The sequence below is a fragment of the Haliotis cracherodii genome, unplaced genomic scaffold (genome assembly GCF_022045235.1).
Source record: "Haliotis cracherodii isolate W230 unplaced genomic scaffold, xgHalCrac1.p SCAF_16, whole genome shotgun sequence".
In the NCBI taxonomy this organism is placed as follows: Eukaryota; Metazoa; Mollusca; class Gastropoda; order Lepetellida; family Haliotidae; genus Haliotis; species Haliotis cracherodii.
In genome coordinates, this window is record NW_027266271.1 from 14,379,890 (window position 1) to 14,402,518 (window position 22,629).

The 22,629-nt window shown below is 39.0% G+C and overlaps 1 protein-coding gene across 1 annotated transcript in view; it reads left to right on the top strand.

Moving 5' to 3' along the window:
* LOC139463854 (uncharacterized) overlaps window positions 1–21,872 on the top strand; it is a 117,372-nt gene extending 95,500 nt beyond the window's left edge. The window contains exons 6-16 of the mRNA XM_071245232.1: window positions 7,484–7,731; window positions 8,464–8,584; window positions 9,561–9,704; window positions 11,350–11,454; window positions 12,673–12,902; window positions 13,680–13,819; window positions 15,319–15,458; window positions 15,750–15,843; window positions 17,442–17,634; window positions 18,129–18,228; window positions 19,796–21,872. Coding sequence (XP_071101333.1) covers window positions 7,484–7,731; window positions 8,464–8,584; window positions 9,561–9,704; window positions 11,350–11,454; window positions 12,673–12,902; window positions 13,680–13,819; window positions 15,319–15,458; window positions 15,750–15,843; window positions 17,442–17,634; window positions 18,129–18,228; window positions 19,796–19,977 — 1,697 coding nt within the window. The 3' untranslated portion in view covers window positions 19,978–21,872. The remainder of the gene's footprint in view (window positions 1–7,483; window positions 7,732–8,463; window positions 8,585–9,560; window positions 9,705–11,349; window positions 11,455–12,672; window positions 12,903–13,679; window positions 13,820–15,318; window positions 15,459–15,749; window positions 15,844–17,441; window positions 17,635–18,128; window positions 18,229–19,795) is intronic.
* The last annotated feature ends 757 nt before the right edge of the window (window positions 21,873–22,629 follow it).

Below are 22,629 nucleotides of genomic sequence, written 5' to 3' on the forward strand. Positions count from 1 at the left end.
AGTCCTATAAATACCGTGGCGTCACCATACAGAAGAATTCTAAATTCACTATTAGAAAACAAAATCTGGTCTGCAAGCAACGAAATTAATATGTCTGTCAGTTGGTTACCAACTGCGCCTTTTCGAAAGTATGGTCTTATCAATTCTTCTATATGGATTGGAAGAGTGGGTTTCGAAATAATATATCATATAGAACGTGTCAGCTACGTTTTCTAAAACATTTAACATAACTTCGGACCAGTTCCCCAAAATATATGGTTCATGGCAAACTTGGACGATCTTCTGTAATAAATGTAGTTGAGATCAGAAATAAATGTAGTTAAGATCAGAATGGTTTCTTTTTACGCAAAACTCTTATCCGGAAAATCATAAAAATTATCTTCACTCATTTATAAGCTATTATATAATGATAACCTATTTGAAAGACGCAAACATAAATTGATATCATTTGTAAACAAATCTTCGACGATCTTTACCTAGGTTTCATTTGGCAATCCAAAGTCCACATCTTAAAAATATGGTTAAGAAATTAGATGATATCAAATTACAACGCTGGAAAGCCACACGAGAAACATCTTCCAGGAGCTATGTGTACCATAGTTAAAAATGAATCCCTGAATTTCGAAAATTATTCAAATATGAAAATAAGTATATGGCGAGACTTATTAAAATTTAGGACCTCCGATCACAATCTCCCAATTGAAACTGGAAGATGGTTAAAAATACCTTTAACTGAAAGAAAATTTATTATGTAAATCATTTGATTTAGGTGATGAGTTCTACTATCTACTTATCTGTCCACTATTTCAAAATGAGAGAAAGCAGGTGATTAGAAAATATTTCACCAAATATGTACAAAATGAATTTGCTTTTTAATAGTGATGATTTGTGAACACTTAGATAATTATCCAAATTCTGTAAAGTTATAATGTTGCTATTTAAGCCTATCAATTTGTTTCGTACCTCAACCCTTTCCTGTATCTTTTTTTACTGAAGCCGTTGCTCGGTAAATCTGTTGACATATATTGTATAGTTGTGTAGAGTGATGTTTATGTTGATGTATCAGTGCTGTTCCTCTAATGCCGCTGATAGCGGCCTTAGTGTAATAAAGTGCAGTGCAGTGCAGTGTAGTTCAGTGAGGTAAGGTCGCCTCGCCCTTCATGTCATCAGTTGGCAAATGCTTTTTCGTGCTATTTGTGTTTGAAAAGTGTGTATAGAGAACTATCGTAGCTTTGTTCAAATGTCAAACAGATATTCTGTTGATGCATAATGTCTGCTGTAAAGAACAAAGCATGACAGTGTTAAAACCAAATCATTTTACGGTCATGACGTCATTTTCTTCTTTCCAAATTCTGGCCAATGGATGTCTTGAACTTTGCAGTTCAGGAAAGACATAGGGAACATTTCTTAAAAATGAATAACCTTAAAAGGATTTATTATGTAAATTAAACTTGCGCGCTGTGTATTTAAGCACGGTTGTGGGGGCTTCATCATCACAGGCCCTCGCAAGTGAAACTGTAAGTTTTGTTTTGCTTATTTTCCAGAACAAGTAGGTTTCTTAATCGTTTCAGATTTGGGTATGGTATCCTAGTGTAACGACGCATTGTGCAGTTGATTTTGAGATATTGCTTTTTATTAATAATGTTTTAGAAAAGCTGCTTTTGATTAACACTTTTCTGGTATTTACTGTGGTATTTGATATTAGAGATTAATACAGTTTTCCGTCAAAAACATATTTCGGATAGCATAGAATGGCACAATACACTCATTAAAAAATTAAAGGATTGGAAACAAACATTGTCCTATTTCAAACCCAAAACGGTTGCAAAACACAATCAGACTCAAACATGGCATGTATCAACATCAGCTAAGAAATACTGAGAATAAAGGTGACCATTTTTTGTTAAAGTTATTTTTGTCATCCTTTTTTATAGCAATAAATTTCTCGATTGAGTATATGTTTTTAAATAGTTTTAGAAGTATATCTAATTTAGGTTTGGTTCCTTAAATTCCACCTACATGAATATGCCTTTTTCCCAGTGAACCTATATGACTGATTAAAGTATTAGAGTAGTTAGAACCAAACCAAATAAGATATTTTGTCAATTTAATTTGGAAGATAATTATTAAGCCAAAGTTCAAGATCATTCCAAAATTGTTTAGTTTCATTACATTCCCAAAAGACATGGCTGATGTCTTCATTGACAGCATTACAAAAGCTACAAACACTGTTGTCCACAAGATTCATTGTTAATAGTACTGAAAATCTAAAAGTTATATATCCTACAGTTTACATCTATAAACCGTAAATATCGTTTTCCAATTAAAATCACAGTGAAAAATTGATTGCCATTTATCACAAACTTTAAGATTATTTTCATTTGATATAAATTTATCATAAAAGTTTCTAGCACCTTTAACAGGCTTCATCAGATCAATTAAGCAACTGTTTATATACAAATTCTGTAAAAGTATTTTTCTAGTTTTCTGGATTGTTGTTTTCCGAAATTCTGGTATATTGAAGATTACATATCTATAGTCTAATATTGTACCGTTTATCGGATATTTTAGTATCAAATGACATCAGTCCGTTTTCATTGCATATATCTTTAATTGAGTAAATTCCACTATTAGCCCATTGCTTTATGTAGTAGGTTGCTTGTTTGAAGATGTGATTAAGCCATAATGTTTGGGACAAAATTTCTTCTATATTATCAACATTAATGATATTTTGTTTACAAAAGTTGTTCCAAGCTTTTAATACATCTTTCCAGTAGGGATTTTTAACAAAAGATTGCTTGTCAACATTAGCACCCAAAGAGAGTATATCTTTAATCGGGATATTACAAGGGATTACTATATGTTGTTTTTTTACAATATAATCTGAGCGAAGAGAGTTTTAGTGCGTCAATAAAGGATTTAATGTTAACCATGCGTAATCCACCTTCCTCATATTGTCTTGTCAAAGTGTACCTTTTGATTTTGTCTCTTTTATTATTCCAGATAAAATTGTAAAATATTTTGTCAAGTGATAAGACAAAGTCCTCAGGAGGGTTAGGTAGTGTCGAAAATGAATTAGTTTTGACAAAGCTAAATTTTTAAGACTGTAATTTTTCTATTAGCGTTAGATTTCTTTTTCTCCAATTTGCAAGCAATTTATTTATTTCTTCTAGCTTTCTTTTTGTATTGATTACTCAGAGATCACTTAAGTTTGGATAAAACATAATTCCTAATTCTTCAAATTCCTTATTGTGCCATTCTATTTGTAAATCATAAGCGATCATTGCTTCCCGCTTTTCAACCTATCCATATTGCTTTTGTCATTAATTTTTAAGCCAGACATTTTGTAGAATTTTTTGGTGTTTCTATTGCTGCATACAAGCTTTCATCTTTGCTATTTAGAAATAATTCAGTATCATCAGCAAACTGTCCAAGTTTGTATTTTTTGTCATTGATTGTAATTCCTTCAATTTTATTATTATTTCTAATCATACATCCTAGGATTTCAGCTAATAGGAGGAAAATATATGGCGACAATGGGTCTCCTTCTCGGCAGCCTCTTTCATTTGTAAAAAAATCTGATATATGCCCATTTTGTATTATGCTTGATGTGGTATCGTAAGTTAGTATATTTATCCACCTAATCGTTTCTGGTCGTCGCTGTAATGAAGCGGTATCGGAGATGAATGGTCCGGATGTGATGGTCTTCCATGGGCTTGGTGATCCCAGATCTCCAGCTTCTACGCTTGTTTGTCCTGTGTGTTGTAAACGTTGCATCAATCTGGTGATGGTGACACTGGTGCATCTCAATGTTCTTGCAATAGCGGTGTGCGGGGCTCCTTGCTGCGCCATGCCAACGTCGCTCTCCCTCTGTGTAGCGATTGAACGTGGGGTATTTTTTTGGTGCTTTTGGTTGATGTGTTCATAACGTGCCATGTCACCAGTTTTATATTGTACTTTTGCACGTGCATTTCGTTCTACGTAGCCCGAAGTCGTTGCGTCAAAATGCAGAAATTGTCATTTTTCATGCTTTTTGTCACCGATTATATTTGATTGTATTCGTCCTGTATTTATGTCCTAATTTATGTTGATTTTTTAAGTTTTCAAAATAGTAGAAGACATTACGGTGGTATACTTTCTTTTGGACATTGGTTCACGAAACAATCGTAAACGAACTGGCAAATAGGGGAACATAACAGAACAGTTTAATATCAGACCCGTGACGATCCAGGGTAGAATAGGTCTTCAGCAACCCATTCTTGCTGCTTATGACAATTGTCATTGCGAGTTTCAACAGGATATTTGATGTTTTACTGGATAGAGAACACCTGTGTTAGCGGCACAGTAAATATACGTGACAGCGTCAACCTTTATATATTTTTAGTTAGAACAGGTGTCCAGCGACCCATGCTTGTCGTAAGGGCAACTAACGGGATAGGGTGGTCAGGCTTGCTGCCTTGGTTGATGCATGTCATCATCTCCCAATTGCGTGGATCGATGCTCATGATGTCAATCACTGGATTGTTAGGCCCAGACTCGATTATCTACAGACCGCTGGAATTTTTGTTAAACACCAAACAAAACAAATATAATGGAATTATGGTTATTCGGGACGAGGCAGAAACAATGATGGTTATATACGTTACACCTGGTTATATAAAAATAATAGTCGTACATGTATTTGAGTGAGTAAGTGAGTTGGTATTACAGTCATATCACGGCATGTCTCCCTTGATGTGGGAGGAACGCCCGAAGTGATGTAGATCTTAGACATCTACCACTTTGGAGAAACCAACGAGCACGGGTATGGTGCTCACGAACCGAGAAACAAAAAACAGAAAGAAACATAATCGGTACGAAGCGGGATTCGAACCCATGATCAAAGGTTTCTTGCATGCCCAACTTTGCACAGCGATTTGTGGTGCCTTAGAGGAGGAATAGGCCATCCGTGCCCCCACATGTACTTGGAATTTCATACAGTGATAGTCACCCAGACATACCAAAAGGGAAGCATTAATTTTCTTAAGTGTTAAACTTTAGATATTCACATATGTTGGAAATAAATAAATAAGAAATGTAAATCATCTGGCCAGCCTTTAACGCACTTCATCATTGGTCCATGTGATCTTGATTTAATACCATGTATCTGGGAGGGAAATTAATTTTTGAGAAGAAGAATAAATCCGTTATACCCCGCTACGAAGAAACAAGGTTGCACGTGGAATTCTGAGCGGGAGAATAATTCCCTTACATCTGACTACGAAGCAAGAAAACTGCATGCTGCTTACAAGTCTCGTGTCAAAGCACAAGTTAGCCTCAGCTCAATCGAACAAAAGATTTCTATTATATTTTAATTATTGTGATTTAATTATCGGCAAATAATTTCGTTTTAGCAGTATCACTCTGAATATATGTGGCATAACAATTTACGCGGCACGCATAACACTACATATACACCTTGTGATACGGCTACAACTTACAATCTTAAAATTTTGTTTATGAGTCAATTGAAAATGTATTTGTCAACGAACAGGTTAACGCACATATACAGTATGTAACTAAGCATGTAACTGTTTCTTCTTCACGGTAGTGTCACTGCACAGTACATTTTATCATAAGAATATCAAATGAAATTCTGATGGCACATGTTTTGTTTTGAAGTTTGTCATTATGTGGCTACTTTGAACACTGAACACTGAACACTGAACACTGAATTTCGTGTAAAACTATCTAAGCAACAGGGAAATCTAATGTAAGAAGTTTCTCTCAAATGGCATAAGATCTACCTATTCACTTCAAAACTGCTTACTAAAACCAATTTCTTGCAACAAGAAGATCTGTAATGGTTATCATATTTTTTTTTATACCTAGCAGATGGAGAAGTCAAGTTCAGCCACCCCGGCGTGCATGTGTCTGATTTTCCTGGCCCTCTCTCTAAATAGGGGTAAGTAGTAATCTACTATAGTGGGTGTCTCTGTGTGTGTGGCGTGCATGTGTCTGATTATCCTCGCCTACTCTCTAAATAGGGGAAAGTAGTAATCTACTATAGTGGGTGTCTCTGTGTGTGTGGCGTGCATGTGTCTGATTATCCTGGCCCTCTCTCTAAATAGGGGTAAGTAGTAATCTACTATAGTGTGTGCCTGTGTCTGTGTGGTGTGCATGTGTCTGATTATCCTCTCCCTCTCTCTAAATAGGGGTAAAGAGTAATCTGCTATAGCGTGTGCCTCTGTGTATGTGGCGTGCATATGTCTGATTATCCTGGCCCTCTCTCTAAATAGGGGTAAGTAATTACTACTATTGTGCGTGCCTCTGTGTGTGTGTGGCGTGCATGTATCTGATTGTCCTGGCCCTCTCTGTAACTTGGGGTAAGTACATGTAGTAATCTACTATAATGTGTGCCTCTGTGTGTGTGGCGTGCATGTGTCTGATTATCCTCTCCCTCTCTCTAAATAGGGGTAAGTAGTAATCTACTATAATGTGTGCCTCTGTGTGTGTGGCGTGCATGTGTCTGATTATCTTCTTCCTCTCTCTAAATAGGGGTAAGTAGTAATCTACTATAGTGTGTGCCTCTGTGTGTGTGGCGTGCATGTGGCTGATTATTCTGGCCCTCACTCTAAATAGGGTTAAGTAGTTATCTACTATAGTGTGTGCATCTGTGTGTGTGGCATGCATGTGTCTGATTATCCTGCCTTCTCTGTTACTTGGGGTAGGTAGTTGACAATGAGCCTATGTTCAGAACAGATAAGAATTAGTTAAAAAAGACATAAATTATTAATCCTGAAAAGGTTGGAGGCAAATAATTTCTATTTTTCAAAATTAAAATGATACTTTATATAAATTCTTTCTACCGATTTCTTTCTTCAGCACTGTCTCAGGACCTCGATGGAGTATACCCAGGTACGTGTTGTTACCCTGTCTGGCGCTCGGCACTAGGGGGCTAAAACAAGGTCGGCTCGAAGTCAGGATATTGTGTCTGAGTGGAGTTTTCATGTTAAACTCTGGCATGGTATCTCAGTGGATTAGCACTATAAATCGGCATTAGTCTGGACTAGTACAAGCAGCCACACATACACGCACACGCACACACGTGCATGCACGTTGCTGTATGTGTGCAGTAATTTTCAACAACACCTTTCTACAGGTACATGTATATGAAAGCGACAAAACCCGGCGTCACTGAAAGAAGTGTTCATTGTACGATTCCGATTACACCATACACATAAATTTAAGAACTATACAATAGTGACGACAACGGATGGCATATCAAGTTCCACGTGGCATTTGGTTGGCATAGTGGTGACAGTGTTGGCTTCACATGCCGAAGGTCTAGTTTCGATTTTCTATTTGGGTACGTGTGTGAAGCAACTTTATGATGCTCCGCCGTGCTTTGGCTAAGTTAATGCAAAAAGATGCTTAAACCCAACTCACTAACCTTAATACCACATTCTACGTGGACGCATGGACATTGATGTTTGTTCCACAGTCGCCCCAGTCGAGCTGAAGCAACCCGGCAACTTCACGGTAAAGGAGGGACAATCCAACAACAACATCACACTGAAACTGGAGAGGGCCGATGCCTCGACCCGCACTTTTACAGTGCAAGTAAATATACATACAGGGACTGCCGTACCAGATCTGGACATTACCCATTTGTTCAGTGACCATTTGATTCATTTTGCTGAGAACGAAATGAGCAAAACCATACCTTTGGCCTCTCTCATAAATGATCAGGTGAGAGTCTTGCAGTTTCTTCCAGTTGCCACGATAAAAAAACGGCATGCTGATTAGTTACAGAGCTGCTTTGTTAAAGTAACAACAATAGGCATGGTGGTGTACAGAGCTGCTTTGTTAAAGCAACCACAATAGACATGGTGATATACAGAGCTGCTTTGTTAAAGCAACCACAATAGACATGGTGATGTACAGAGCTGCTTTGTTACAGTACCCACCATAGGGATGGTGGTGTTCAGAGCTGCTTTGTTACAGTACCCACCATAGGGATGGTGGTGTTCAGAGCTGCTTTGTTACAGTACCCACAATATGCTTGGTGATGTACAGAGCCGCTTTGTTAAAGTAACCACAATAGACACGGTGATTAGTTACAGAGCTGCTGTGTTACAGTACCAAAATAGGCATGGTGATGTGCAGAGCTGCAAATGTGTAGCATGAAAAATAATTGTCGAAATTGTGTGGACCATCAAATAATACGCATACTATGAGCGAGATAAACAGAGTATGATATGAGACAAAATTATCAAATTGTTTATCATCATTTACAATTAAAATGAACATAAACAATTACAATAGAAATGACGGTCGCAATGAACTTCATTAACTCGAAACGGTTTTTTCATAGTTCGAGACATAAGGACATCGCGATATAAGGTTCAAGCGCGAGACCCTCTTCTTAGGACGTTACGTCACACGTAGAGTTCAGGGAGTCTGCATCTCATCTTATTGCAGGTTGAGGAACCTTCAAAGGTGTTCACTGTCGTCATCAAAGGCCAAGATCTCAAGGACGACGTCGCCGTCCACGTGACAATCAAAGACGATGACAGTGTGATCAGCATCATCACAACTTCTCGTTAGTGAACTTCTTAACGCTTAAGGTGTTTCACGGTGTCCTGCGTATATTATTGGCAAGTGAAAACTTATGGCGCATGCTCTTTACTAATGTCGAGAGATGATACGTCAAGTGTACCTAACGGATAACAATTAACGTTTAACCGTTTATTATTAAAGAAGCATTTCTAACATGTCTGAATCGAACGCCTTGAAACAAGCGCCTTCACAGATTAAATAGAACAGATTAAATTTCTTTGACATTAACAACTGAAAAGTATTTTATAAATCTTGTTATCTGTACATGGAGATATAACCAATATGTGTGTCCTATCGGTTCACCATCTGTAATGCGTGACATCACATGTGTGCCTCCTTTTACTCTCTGTGTAGCAACCTAGCTTTCGGAGGTGTGTTTGTGCATATCTGTATTTGAGTGGTAAATGTTTGATGTTTCACTCGAGTGTGTGTGTGTGTGTGTGTGCGTGCGTGCGTGCGTGCGTGCGTGCGTGCGTGTGTGTGTGTGTTCGTGCGTTCGTGTGCGCGTGCGCGTTATTATGTCATTCACGCACTCTTTGTCTCGCTAACACAATAATAGGATGAGTGAGCATCCACCTGTGCATAAAACACCTGCTGATCCTCTCACTCACCTATGGATTTGCTCTCTCACTCACATCACTTGCTGAAGTATCGTCGATTGTGAATAAATACGGTTTGGATGTGACAAGAGATTTTTATTAGGTCATACTTAAATACATACATACCTCTATCCAATTGCAAGCTGAAAATACTTGGAAATGCTTTGAAAAACGCCATTTTCTTGTTTACTATCTCTAATTGAATTGAGTTCTTTATTCTCAATGTTTATTTCTAATTTGTTCTTAATATTAATTTCAGCAAACACAGCAATATTTTTTAACATTCCAAACGGTTATTGTTGAAAGTCCTTGCTTTGCATCGATATCTTCTTTTATATTGCCTTGTGATTGTCCTGTCAGCTCCGGATCCCTTCCACTGTGGTCGTGGTAAGAGTCAACCCTGTCTCAACAACGGTAACTGCACAGACGAAGGCTGTCACCCATCCACTGGCTACTGCAACTGTACATCTGGATTCACGGGGGTCAACTGTGGAATTAACCCTAGTAAGATCCACACAGTCGAAGTCAATCTGACTTAAAACATGCCGTTATACGGTTGAATTAGTCAACCAATATTTAACACACGTAATCTTCTTTAAAAAAAATCAATTTCTGCAATGCCACATTGTTGAAACACTCATTTTCTTATTATTATATTATATCACACCGAGTTACGTGTAGCAACATTACTACCACTACTACTACTAGTAGTAGTAGTAGTAGTAGTAGTAGTAGTAGTAGTAGTAGTAGGAGTAGTAGGAGTAGTAGGAGTAGTAGTAGTAGTTATCATACTGATTTAACGAATGAAAAGTATGAAAATTGCTATTTACCCGAAGGTGAGAAACTGACTGGGTATGACACAAACTGTAACAATCTCTTAGTCATCCACGCTTGAACATACCGTGATCTGCACTAAAGTCTCTACCACTAAAAACCATGGCGAGAAAATAAACAGAGTCAACATCACGTCAACAGTTTTACATTCTGAACAGCGTGTTTAGATCCTGAACCAGCTTTCGTTTCCTGTGTGTTTAGTCATGCAACACATTTATGAACAAGAAATGTTTTAAACCATGACGGGAGACGAACCTCCAACCTCTTCACGCTACCACCTGTTCTACGAAAACTGTTGCCGTCCCAAAGTGTCCATTTTTCTAGTCATCTCTATACTTAACTTCCTCTTTTTGTGCATTTATATGTTGATATTGTAGAACGTTTGTCGCCTTTCCTGGAAGTTCGTGTGAATCTGATTTGCACATCTAATTTCAATATTTAAAAAAAATATTACACATCTTTTCCATATTTTCCTTAATCTCCAATGACATGCACTTTGTTATAAACATCTTTTGATTCTAGGATCAGGATAATACACATTTATGTGCATTTTGTCGTAAACATGTTTTAATTCAAAACATGTTTAGAATTTAAACATGGGATTATTGGGATGTTCATCTTCCCGAGGCAAGAGAGTTAACTGACTATGAAAGTCCAGTTTCCACCCTTGCCGAACTAGGCTGGTATATTGGAGTTACATTTTGGCTGGAATAACGATCCAATCACATTCCAATCAAAATCGTGCACCGAAATCGAAATCCGGTTCGTAAACTATCGTGCAGATTTCGATCGATTGCAGGATTTGCAAAGAATATGCACCGCCAACTCGTTGTCAGCAGATATTTTCCAAATCTTTTCATGCTTTTGATCAAGTTGCTCACGTGATTTGATGCATTTCGCGATGTAAGACCCGTTTTATCACAATATAGATCTTGATTATCGATCAGATCGTCCTGACAGGGCGCATTTTGTGTGATACAAACGCAATGGATACGAGAGGTGGAATCTGATTGGTCCATAGGAGAGTCTTAGAAGGGACATAACTGGTAATAGCCACTGGTGGCGCTACGATCGAGCCCAGTAATTCATGCCTAGTTCACAAGGGTGGAAACTGGACTTTTAAAGTCAGTTAACTCTCTTGCCTCGGGAAGAGGACAGCTCATTTCATGTGTTTACTATGTAGGATTTTGAGAAAATGGTGACTTTAATTTATTACTTTCTTGATTGTATTGTTTATGTCGGATCTCTTTAAGTGTATAACAAACATTATAACCTACAAATAAATTGTGCCTGCATGTTTGTTTCTTTGTAACAGACACCTTGTCTCCATGCAACCAAGCGTGCGTGAACGGGACGTGTGTGAACGGTGCATGCATCTGTGATCCCGGCTTTGCAGGAGAGCTATGTGACAAAAATGCCTGTAAGTTGAAAAGAAAGCACTTACAATGACATTCTATTTTCAAAATTTAATCTAAAGTATCACCTATCAACAGTTTTACATACGTCAAAATAAATAGTTATTGTAAGACAGGTGTTCAATCGCCAAAGACGCAGCAATTCGCTGCGCAAAGCTGCATCCTGCACGTGCCAAGATCCTATGATTGTGGGTTTGAATCCCAGATTCGCCCTGATTATGATCCATGGTTTGTCTGCACCATATCCATTTTCGTGGGTTTCACCAAAGTGTTAACCACCTTAGACTTGCAACACTTCCCATTTTCTTTCTAAGATAACTGACATGTCGTGTTTTAACTCGAGGAACTGAAGGAAAACATGTATAATATTTCCTGAACGAAAAACACTGTTGCACAGGATGACACGGCACATTTTGAAACTTCTGTTTCGGGTGTATGTGCGTATTCGTGTTTCCACCATCTGGGTGTGTGCACTGTACACTAGGGATAGTGACAACACTATAAAGACTTATAAAAATTGTTTGTCCTAAGGCTGAATAACAACCCGGTCTCTAGCGAGATACGATATCAGCACCTGGCCATTGCCAGCCTGGAGCTTTTGACCGCTTGCCAATTGACTTGCCTTAGTTTGCATGTGTTTAAGACGGATGCAAAAAGCGATGTAAAACCATACTCACTCGCTCACGATTTTAATGAGATTGGGGTAATCTAGGTATGTGATTAATCCTGTTTTTGTTTATCTAAAGCAGTAATTGATTATTGTTAAGCACGTTTATCTCTCCAGCCGTTGAAATATGCAGCTATTCTTGCATCAAAGCACGGGCTGTGTACTCGCGGGCAGATGAGTACGCTGATCACTGAGTCGGATTAACGAGACTGATTAAGAGTGATTTCAGAAATTTGTTGCAAATTAAGTGAGTCGGAGTGCGAGACTGTCTGATTAACGGGTCTAAATAGCGCAGATTTCATCGGTTCCAATTATTTGTGTCGGATAAAGCCGATTGTCGGATTAACGAGACTTGACTGCGTTTATTTTGGCCTGAATTTTATTTCAAGAAAAACATGTTGCAACAATGTATTTTTTATAATTTTCAAGAATGTTCAGAGACACCCCCGAATATCAAATGGTCGGTGAGGTGAGCTTAGACCAAATCAACAACATTCATCTTTTGGGGTTTTTTTCCCGTTCATATTATACCAAAGTGCTGTAACATAACTTTCAGATTATCACCAGTGCAATCCTACCAACTTCAGTGTCTGTATCACCCCTTTCTCCCTCGACACTTTTTCTGGAGTTGTGTACGTCAAAAACTTCCAGAATGTCTCCGAGTGCAACCTGACACTGGCCCCTAGCCCAGCTGATCCAAGCGACGGCATCGTAGACTGGTGCAAGGGCTATGCTGCCGCAATTCCCTACAACGGCACGTGTGGTGAACTGGGACCAACTGTCGACGTAAGTTTTAACACACACATAGCAATGATCTATATATACAAATTAAGATGCCCGCCGATCGATCATTGCTGCGAAAACTGGCCAAGAACACTTCATAATGTAATGTCAAACAAATAGACAGACAATTTACGACTAACTGAACATCTTTGAAAATTGATCGCCTCCGTGGTCTAGTGGTAGAGCGTCCGCCAGCGAAAGGTCCGGGGTGCTATCCCCGACCGCGTCATGCCAAAGGACGTACTAATTGTTACCTTGTTTGTCACTCGGCATTAAGAGTCTAAAACAAGGACTGGTCGGCTCGGAGTCAGTATACTGTGTCTGAGTGTGACATTCATGTTCAAATGTGGCATGGTATCTCAGTGGGCAAGCACTATAAATCGGCGTCAGTCCGGACTAGTACAAGCAGCCACACAAACACACATGCATGCACGTCGTTATGCAAGTGCGAAAATCTTGGACGAGACGTTATTAAGATAACAACATTCAAGGCCTCAGCAAAACTCTCAAAACGTTTTATGGTCGACATGTGGATGACATTTCCAAATGTTACGCATCAGTGATAAAAATGATGTGAGATACAATTCCCCAAATTAGACTAGGATCAATGCTTCCCGTATTGTTTCCTTGACTTGCCTTTGCATGTGTTTCCACCAGGACACGGTAACCTCTTCGCGAACTCAAAGTGATTCATAAACTTTTACTGGATATTAATTCTTATTATGTAAAATGTTATTGTGGCTTTTATTGAAGTTGTTATTGTGCACTCTCCAATCACAGGGAAACTACACTTTGTACGAGCTCTCGCTGTTGGTGCAATACACTTCCGGCATTAAATCATGCACCGATGAGAAGGTGACCTTCACCTGTCGATACGACAACAACTCCCTCCATATCGTCAATACGTATGACGCTAACAGGTAGAGTACCATGTTTTGTTTGTTTGTTGTTTACCCCATCACCGAGCAATATTCCAGCTATATGACGGCGGTCCATAAATAACCGAATCTAGACCAGATAATCCAGTGATTGACATCATGAGCATCGATCTACGCAATATGGATACGATGACATGCTTCAATTCAGTCAGCGAGCCTGACCGCTCGATCCCGTTAGTCACCTCCGACGAGAAGCATGGGTTGCTGACCTTTTTTAACCCGGATCTTCATGGGTCGGGTACAATGCAATTCCTCTGGATTTGAAGTAGAGTATCACACTTTTATAACATGTTTTATTTATTTATTCAGTTCAAAGGGTACGTAGCATTGTGTACATGTGGGGTAGCCTAGTGGTTAAAGCGTTTGCTCGTCACGTCGAAGGCCCGGGTTCAATTCCCCACATGGGTAAACTGTGTGAAACCCATTTTCCGGTGTGGCCCGCCGTGATATTGATGGAATTTTTCTAAAAGCGGCGTAAAACCATACTCACTCACTCACTAATCATCGTAAAATATGTGTCATTTAAATACATGCTTAGTATAATGAGTAAAATGTACAAACATGACATTTAGTTGTACGTTGTATATATGAGATAACAATAATCTTACATAAACCATCTTTTAATTATGTTTTTCTCCACTGGGGAATTATTGTCCGTTTCTTCTTGCCAGAAAAAAAATCTATAAATGTCTATATGATATAAAATGAAGTTTTATTTTTTTACATTAATTACGAAAATGTGTATTTTTGCTGATGTTAATAAGTGATATAAATAGGTCATTATTGATAAGTCAATCAGACATTACTTGTACCTTCTCCTTCACTGGGCTGACACGCCGTGACGAAACTGAATCAGTGTTCAGAGCAAAGCTAAACCCAACTCACTAATACACTCGCTCACTGTAAGACAACAAGGTGATATTAAACCGCATTTAAAGTCCTATCAATCGAGAACGGTATGAGAGCCACGCTATTCGTATGATTTACCTTCCTTTACTTAGTCCTTTAGTCTTTCATGACAGACTGTAAAATAAATGGGAGTGTGCTGCACTCTGATTGGTTGGAAGACGTTAAATTGAATCGGATCTCGGAAGTTTTTTTCACTGTGTATGAATACTTTTTTTAATGTAATATTTCATCTCAATCCCAAATTTGAAAACATACCATTCAGCTTGACGAAATGGATACCACATTAATAAAATAGTATATTTTCCCAAACAACGTGACCCGCGAAGATCCGGGGTAAATTAGGTCTTCAGCAACCCATGCTTGTTGTAAAACGTGACTATGCTTGTCGTAAGAGGCGACTAACGGAATCGGGTGGTCAGGTCCGCTAACTTGGTTGAAGCAGATTTCTCCAGATTTGTGTTTTTGAGTATTCGATGCCCGGAAAGTTAACATTAGAGGCCTAACGCGTCGGTTTCAAATTCACTATACGGTATCAAATACTCGACAGTTAAACCCGCAAATCTCTGTTTCAGCTTCCATGATGGATCAGTCGTACGCGAGACGGCAAACTATGTTCCAGCTATTCTGACCTCCACGGCAGCAGACGGAAGTTCCCTGACTCCGCCCCTGGCTCTCGGTACCACAGCGAAGATATGCATCTCCGTTAAAGAAAGTACGAACTCTTTTATCAGTACTTCATTTGGTTGAAATAACAGTATACACGGGTCGCTTCGTATGTGTTTTCTGGCGGTGTAACAGTAACATCAAGGTGTGGCCTTAAGTGTTCATGTAATATTACACGAGACGTCACGTCACGTTACGTCACGTCACACCTTTTTGTATATATTGCATATGGGTTTATCTGTATTTGTACATTGTCATCATCATCATCGTCATTATTATTATTATTATTATTATTATTATTATTATTATTAATATTATTTTCTCTGATTTCCCTCCATAGTACCCGGTTTAGACGGTATTGTTATCCACAAAATCACCGTTCACAACAACAGACCGATCCCGGACAAGAGATCGATTACTCTGTACGATCAGGGGTACGTACCCTTAAAATAAACGGAGATATCATACCTACATTAATGAATTCATTTGATAAAGTACATACTATAAAAAAACACGCATGTCTTCTAATCCTTGCCTCACTGACTTGTACTTACTTACAATTCGCTGTGAAGAGTTGCGTGCGTCTCTTGGGCACGCCAGAAAATTATTATTGTTGGTTTGTGTCCCGGTTCGTCCCAATATATATTTCTTGTGTTGTCAGCACCGTACCCGTGCTGGTGGGTTTCACCGGGGTGGTAAATGTCTGATATTCACCGGGGTGGTAAATGTCTGAAACCTGCATCACTTCGGACTTTCCTCCCACATGCCGCGATGTAACTGGATACTGGTAAAAGCGTCGTTAAACCCATGTTTAATCTATGTTTTTATTGGCCTTTAAAAGTGTGTGTGGGGGTGGTGGTGGGGGAGTGGGGGGTGGGGTGGTGGTGGGGGGGGTGGGGGGGGGGGGGGGGGTGAGATGTCATTCAAAGCTATCTTCGTAATACTATGATAAATGAATTAATTTGTGGGTGGGTAAGGGTCTATCGTTGTAGTCAGATATACTTTCATTGTCAGTTTTCTGTATGAGAGAAATACTACTGGTCATACATCCACAGCGGGACACGAACCAGCAACTTCTTGATTGTGGACCTTGACGGTAGCACCTGGGTTACGGCGACTGTTCCCGTCACAAGTGACAATATTCCTAATCACAGTTAACCGAGTTTGGTTAAGTTGTACATTTTTGTGTTAATAGTGTACCAAGTTCAGGACTGGTGGTATATGTGTTATGTAAGTGCCTGTGCATCTGAATTGCACATCTGATTTCAATACATTTGATAGATGTTATCTAAATTTGACTTATTGCCTAATATGAGTGCCTAATATTCATTTTTATTTCTAAACATGTTAAAATTCGTCACATTTTTTAAACTTTAAACATGTTTAAATTCGAAACATTTTTAAACTAGCTAAAATTCTAAAAATGTTAAAATATTAAGACTGTGAAACGATAGCTCATTTCATGTGTTTAGACCTAAATGCGTTGAGATAGAACACACCGAATGTGTATTTAGGAAACACATTTCTGATCATGTTTAGATTTAGCATGGCTTTTTTTATCAAGGTTATATTACAACATTCAAGGCCTCACCTTTTCGCGAACACGCTTTATGATAACTATTTGATGGTCATTCAAAACCACATGCTCATGATATAGTCGGAATCGTAAATCAACACTGCTTTATTAAAATATTTCTATTGGACATGGAAAGGTTTTTCTGTTTTATTTGTATGTAAACATATTTTTACAGTGTACTTAGGCAATACGACCCTGTTAACTGAAAAATCATAATCAAGGAAGTTAGCTGGTGCAGCATAAATTACTCACAAACTACCGTAGTTAACACAATGCACGTCTTAAGTCCTCTCTTTGTGTCGGCGAGTTTCAATTGACGGAATAACATCTCATGATCATTTCATTCAGTGTAGATTACTATCGATGCAAAGATTCTGAACTAATCACAGTCTACGTGTTGGTTACGATGGGCAAGTTCATCATTCACAGAGGTATCTCTCTTGTATTTTGAAACAGATGCATTCCTGATACAGCAGCTGGAATACTCACCGTGTCGCCATTCTTCACCCCAACCGGAGAGAAACATACCATTTGCTTAGAAATCAGAATATTTGTGTTTGAACATGATATTTACCTGGCCCACCCTGTCCTAGCCGTCAAAGTCTATTTCAAAGTCGTGAGGCATGACGCTTTGTCTGGAGCCGTATTGGTGAGAAAGTATTATGTATATTATTCCAATCTGTTGCCGTTCATCCACCTTATAAGATGGTTCCGAGTGTATTAAACGATACTGTGGGAGATAACTGCCAAATTTATATTCTTGATACTGTAGTTAAAGCGTTCGCTCGTCACACCGAGGACCCAGGTTCAAGTCCCCCTTTGGGTACCCTGTGTGTCCATTTCTGGTGTCCCCACCCGTGATATTGCTGGAATATTGCCACAAGCAGCATGAAACAATACTTTGTTAATACATTTACATGTTACAGTTGAACATAACACAGTTGATACCCTATTAATTTAAAGGTAATCATTTATTATATGAAATAAATATATTTATTTTAGTTCGTACTAACTAGTCCTAAAAGTATTTAAATATCAAACGTTTGGCCCACTTTTCTCCTTCAAGTTGAAGGTTATGTTATCTTGTGACCCCAAATTGACAAAGTCTCTTTTAAACAAACTTTTAAACTCATCCTATTTCAGCCGACATGTGGAAGCAGGAAGAAGAGACAAACTGACGATGACGAAAGTTCTTTGTCCACAACATACACTATCACTATCACTGATGGAGGTGAAAATGCAGGTGAGTCCAATGATACAGTTCAGGCCATATTCATTTTTTTCCTTTTTGTCCAAGACTTAACAATAACACGTAATGTATGTATCAATCCATTCTGACTTAGGTGGGTGAGTTTCTGCACGATACCTATCATAGAAATAATCAACAGATGTAATCGATTGTTCTAAATTGGCACACATCCTTATCACTGACCCAGGTTCCATATCGAACACATGGAACATTAGATTTCCAAGGTACAAATCTGTTCTCAATGTCTTAAGCTTGTTTGGCCACTATTAGAATCCAAACTGACTGGCATCCATGGTAGCAATCAGATCCCGAATTGTGACCTTGGGAATGTTCACCCACTCTTCCTGCAGTGCTTGTGCCAACTGTCGGAGGATCTGTGGCTCTGCACTCGCTGGTCCAGCGCATCCCATAAGTATCTGGATAACGGGGGGGGGGGGGGGGGGGGGGGGGGGCAGTGCAGGACCTGAATGTTATGACTCCTGATAAAAGCTGTTCCTTGTTGCATAACGGGGGAAACGTGTGGTCGAAGAATCTCATCCGATTTACCTTGTGCCGTTAAATTCCCCAGAACTTGCACCGAGTCTGTTCTGCCAGTGTAGGAGATGGCTGCCCACATCATCACACTACCGCCACCAAATCTGTCCACTTCCTGTATGCAGTTTCGTGAATAACGTTCCCCGCGACGCCTGTAAAAACGATGTCTAGCATCCACAATGCGAAACATAAAACGTGATTCGTCACTAAGCCAAACTTGTTTCCATCACAGTTGTGGCCATGCTCTGTGACCTTGACACCAGTGACGTCGCAGACCACGATGCAGGTCCGTCCAAATGACACCTCGAACTGGTCGTCTAGAGCGAATAACTTCAGCGCGTAAACCGTTCCTCACTGCCTGGACAGATATCCTACGCAGTCCTGGTATTGCCGTAGATGTAGAGGTGGCCGTGGTGGTTCTTTCACGTAAGTGACCTGGCCGTATGAAGCTGTCCTGTACTCTAGTAGTGATACGTGGTCGGACGGATCTGGGAAGGTCACGTGTTGTCCCGCGTGTCTGATAACATTTCCACTAATGGTGTCTTCAAATGATGGTTGGTGTTACGTGGACAAACCTGGCTAAAGCTGAAGATGATTCTCCTGATTGCAGTCGGCCGATGGCGTTGTTGCGTTGGGCTTCCGTCAGTGGTGGCATTTTTTCTCTTTTTACGTGCTGTAAGATTGTGATGGCATGCAAATGAAAACCCAACGATATTTATGTGCATGCCATGTTGCTGTGTTTCGGCACCAGGCTCTCACCTGGTTGTGTTTTGGCGATCTTTCCTTATTTTCACCAAATATCGTCACTACCTTTTTCTGTCCACACAAATCAATCCCATTTCATGCAGAAATGACCAATTCATATTTATATTAATTTGGTATGGATGTCGTCAACACTATGTCAGATAATTGCGATTTTATTACTTTTGCGGGTGTTTTTGCGGAGTATATATCAATGTGCAGACATCTGTTAAACGAATCTTTCTTTTGATGATGTTTAGCTGTATTTCCACTGTCTTTTATCCAGTCAGGACAAGCCTTGATAGATCTACTGACAACAAGTCCGTGATGGTTCCAATCGTGGTCGGTCTTGGGTCCCTCGCCATCGCCGTGGCCGTCGTCGCAATCGCCGTTTGGTTCATCATCACTAAACGAAGACGAAGGTCGAAATTGACAGAAAAAGATGATCTCCCCTACTCTACCAGATAAACAGTCCGCTTCCTAGTAAACCTACGATCGCATCCACGAACTGTTTTTCAGGGCGCTCATTCGCCTGAAGTCATACGACTTTGCTATATAAAATTTTGTAGCAACGGATAAGTTCTATTTATATACATTAGAAACATTCGTATCGGTGCGCTCGTGTACGCAAATGATGCTTCAAAAGGATAGCTATATCAATTGTTTCGTTTTGTACCATGCACGTTGTTGCTTGTTCTTGTAAATGCTCTTCTGAAATTGCTATTTAAGGGTATTCTCAACCTCAATGTTTCCAAATGCTCTATTTTTATTATTCGACTTTACGTCTCTACCCGAAAGACATGTCGTGAAGTAAGTTGTTTTTAAGGAAATATGTTTTTGAACCTCGTGTTGTAGGTCGCTCCAGAATGTTTTCGGGGAATGTGTCAAGAAATGAAACGCGAAACAGTTGTTATGGACGAGAATATTCCGGGTATTATACCTGAGTATTGTGTTTAACTAGGAGTCCGTGAAAATATCATTAAAGGCCCATTTTACTTGGCTGTTTCCTTATTTTATTTTCATAGGAAATGTCTCAAACTTGATAGGAAATGTTGAATTTGGTTTACTTAATTTATTGCAAATTTATACTTTATTTCTACTTGAACAATACTTAACTGATCACCGGGGCGGTCGGGTAGCCTAGTGGTTAAAGCGTTAGCTCGTCACGCCGAAGACCCGGGTTCTATTCCCCACATGGGTACAATGTGTGAAGCCCATTTCTGGTGTCCCCCGCCGTGATATTGCTGGAATATTGCTAAGAGCGGCGTAAGCCCATACTCACTTAACTGATCAGCATTTTCTACAACAAACCATACTTCATTGTCAGTACATTTACGAATCTGATAATATATGATTTTATTATGTAATATTTGTACATGCATGTATGGTATGCGAAGTGCAAGCTGAATTTCGACGATGAAGTGTCATGTAGGAATATATTTTTGTGATATATGTACATAGGTATTACTTCATTAACCTCTCTACTATTCTTATTATAAGCAGTTGGAAATACCATTTTTACTTTGTGCTAATCATGTTGATATCTCTAAAATGAATTGATGTGCCAATATATTTGTGAAATAATGGCGTATAATCATATCAGATTGTAGTCGTGTTGCTGTGAGGTGTATACTTATGTGGGATTGTATTAGTGGTGATATAATGGTGTACTTTAGTGTTGGATTGTAATGGTGGTGGAAAACAGGTGTATATTTATGTGGGATTGTATTGGTGGTGGTATAATGGCGTATTTTAGTGTTGGGTTGTAATATGTATATTTATGTGGGATTGTATTAGTGGTGGCATAATGGCGTATTTTCAGGTGTCATTGTAATCGTGGTGGTGTACAGTTGTATACCCATGTGGGATTCTCATAGTTGTGGTGTAATGGCTTATTTTAGTGTTGGATTATAATGGTGGTGGTATAAAGGTGTATACTCATGTTGGATTGTAATCGTAGTGGTACAAAGATGTATACTCATGTTGGATTGTAATCGTGGTGTAATAAAGGTGTATAACTATGCGGAATTGTAATCGTTGTGGTATAAAGGTGTATACTCATCTTGGATTGTAATCGTTGTGGTACATAGGTGTAACTATACTCACGTGGGATTGTAATCGTAGTGCTATGGATGTGTAAACAGATGTCGCATATATAGGCTCATAACACAAAGGCTGTGACGGTATAAACAAACAGGGTACATCTGCATGGTCGATAATTATTATGTTTCTTCAAAAATATACTTTCTTTGTTATTTTAAGCTAGGAACACCATTCTTCAAATATACCAATGACCGTTGTAAAATATGTGTACCTAACCTAACAAATAGTAATTGTACTGGAAATAATTATTTTGAATAAAATCTCAGTTGTACGTATCGTACGCATTTTGTGTATATTTACAACGCTACTTCCTTAATCAAAATCTTCATTGAGCTCTGAACCTCGTTTCGCAATAATTCATTTTTTTAACCTGGACGTAACATGGACCAGGCATTGGTCGGCTCTTCACCGATGTATAGTTGTTATACTTCACAAGTCCAAACTAAGACAATTAAACATACCCTGTATACTTTTCAAACCAAGTTCTGTCTCAACTTGAAATGATAATTGTAATTATGTAACATGAGTAAAGTACATGGATCCTCTTCAGAACATGTCTACTATTTACAAAACTAACTGATCAGTAGTATACTAACATTCTATCCCGCCCGTGACTGAGGTTATGAACGTTTGTCATTTTGTAATATTTGTCCACATGGCTGCCTGGGTAGGTGATTTCACTGATCCCCAGGTGAGTATGTTATACCGACCCCTTTCCTCGCCACACCAACACCATACCCATCACCATACACTAACCCACCCACAACCACATCCACACCCTTAATAACATCCACAAACACATCCACGTCCACATCCACATCAAAATCCAAATCCACATCAACATCCACATACACATCAACATAAATATTCACATACACACAACCACATCCACACCTTTACTGACATCCACATCCACATACACATTCATACCCCACCCACATCCACATCTACGCCAACACCCACATTAACACGCACATCCACATCCATCTCCACATCCACATCCATACACACATACAC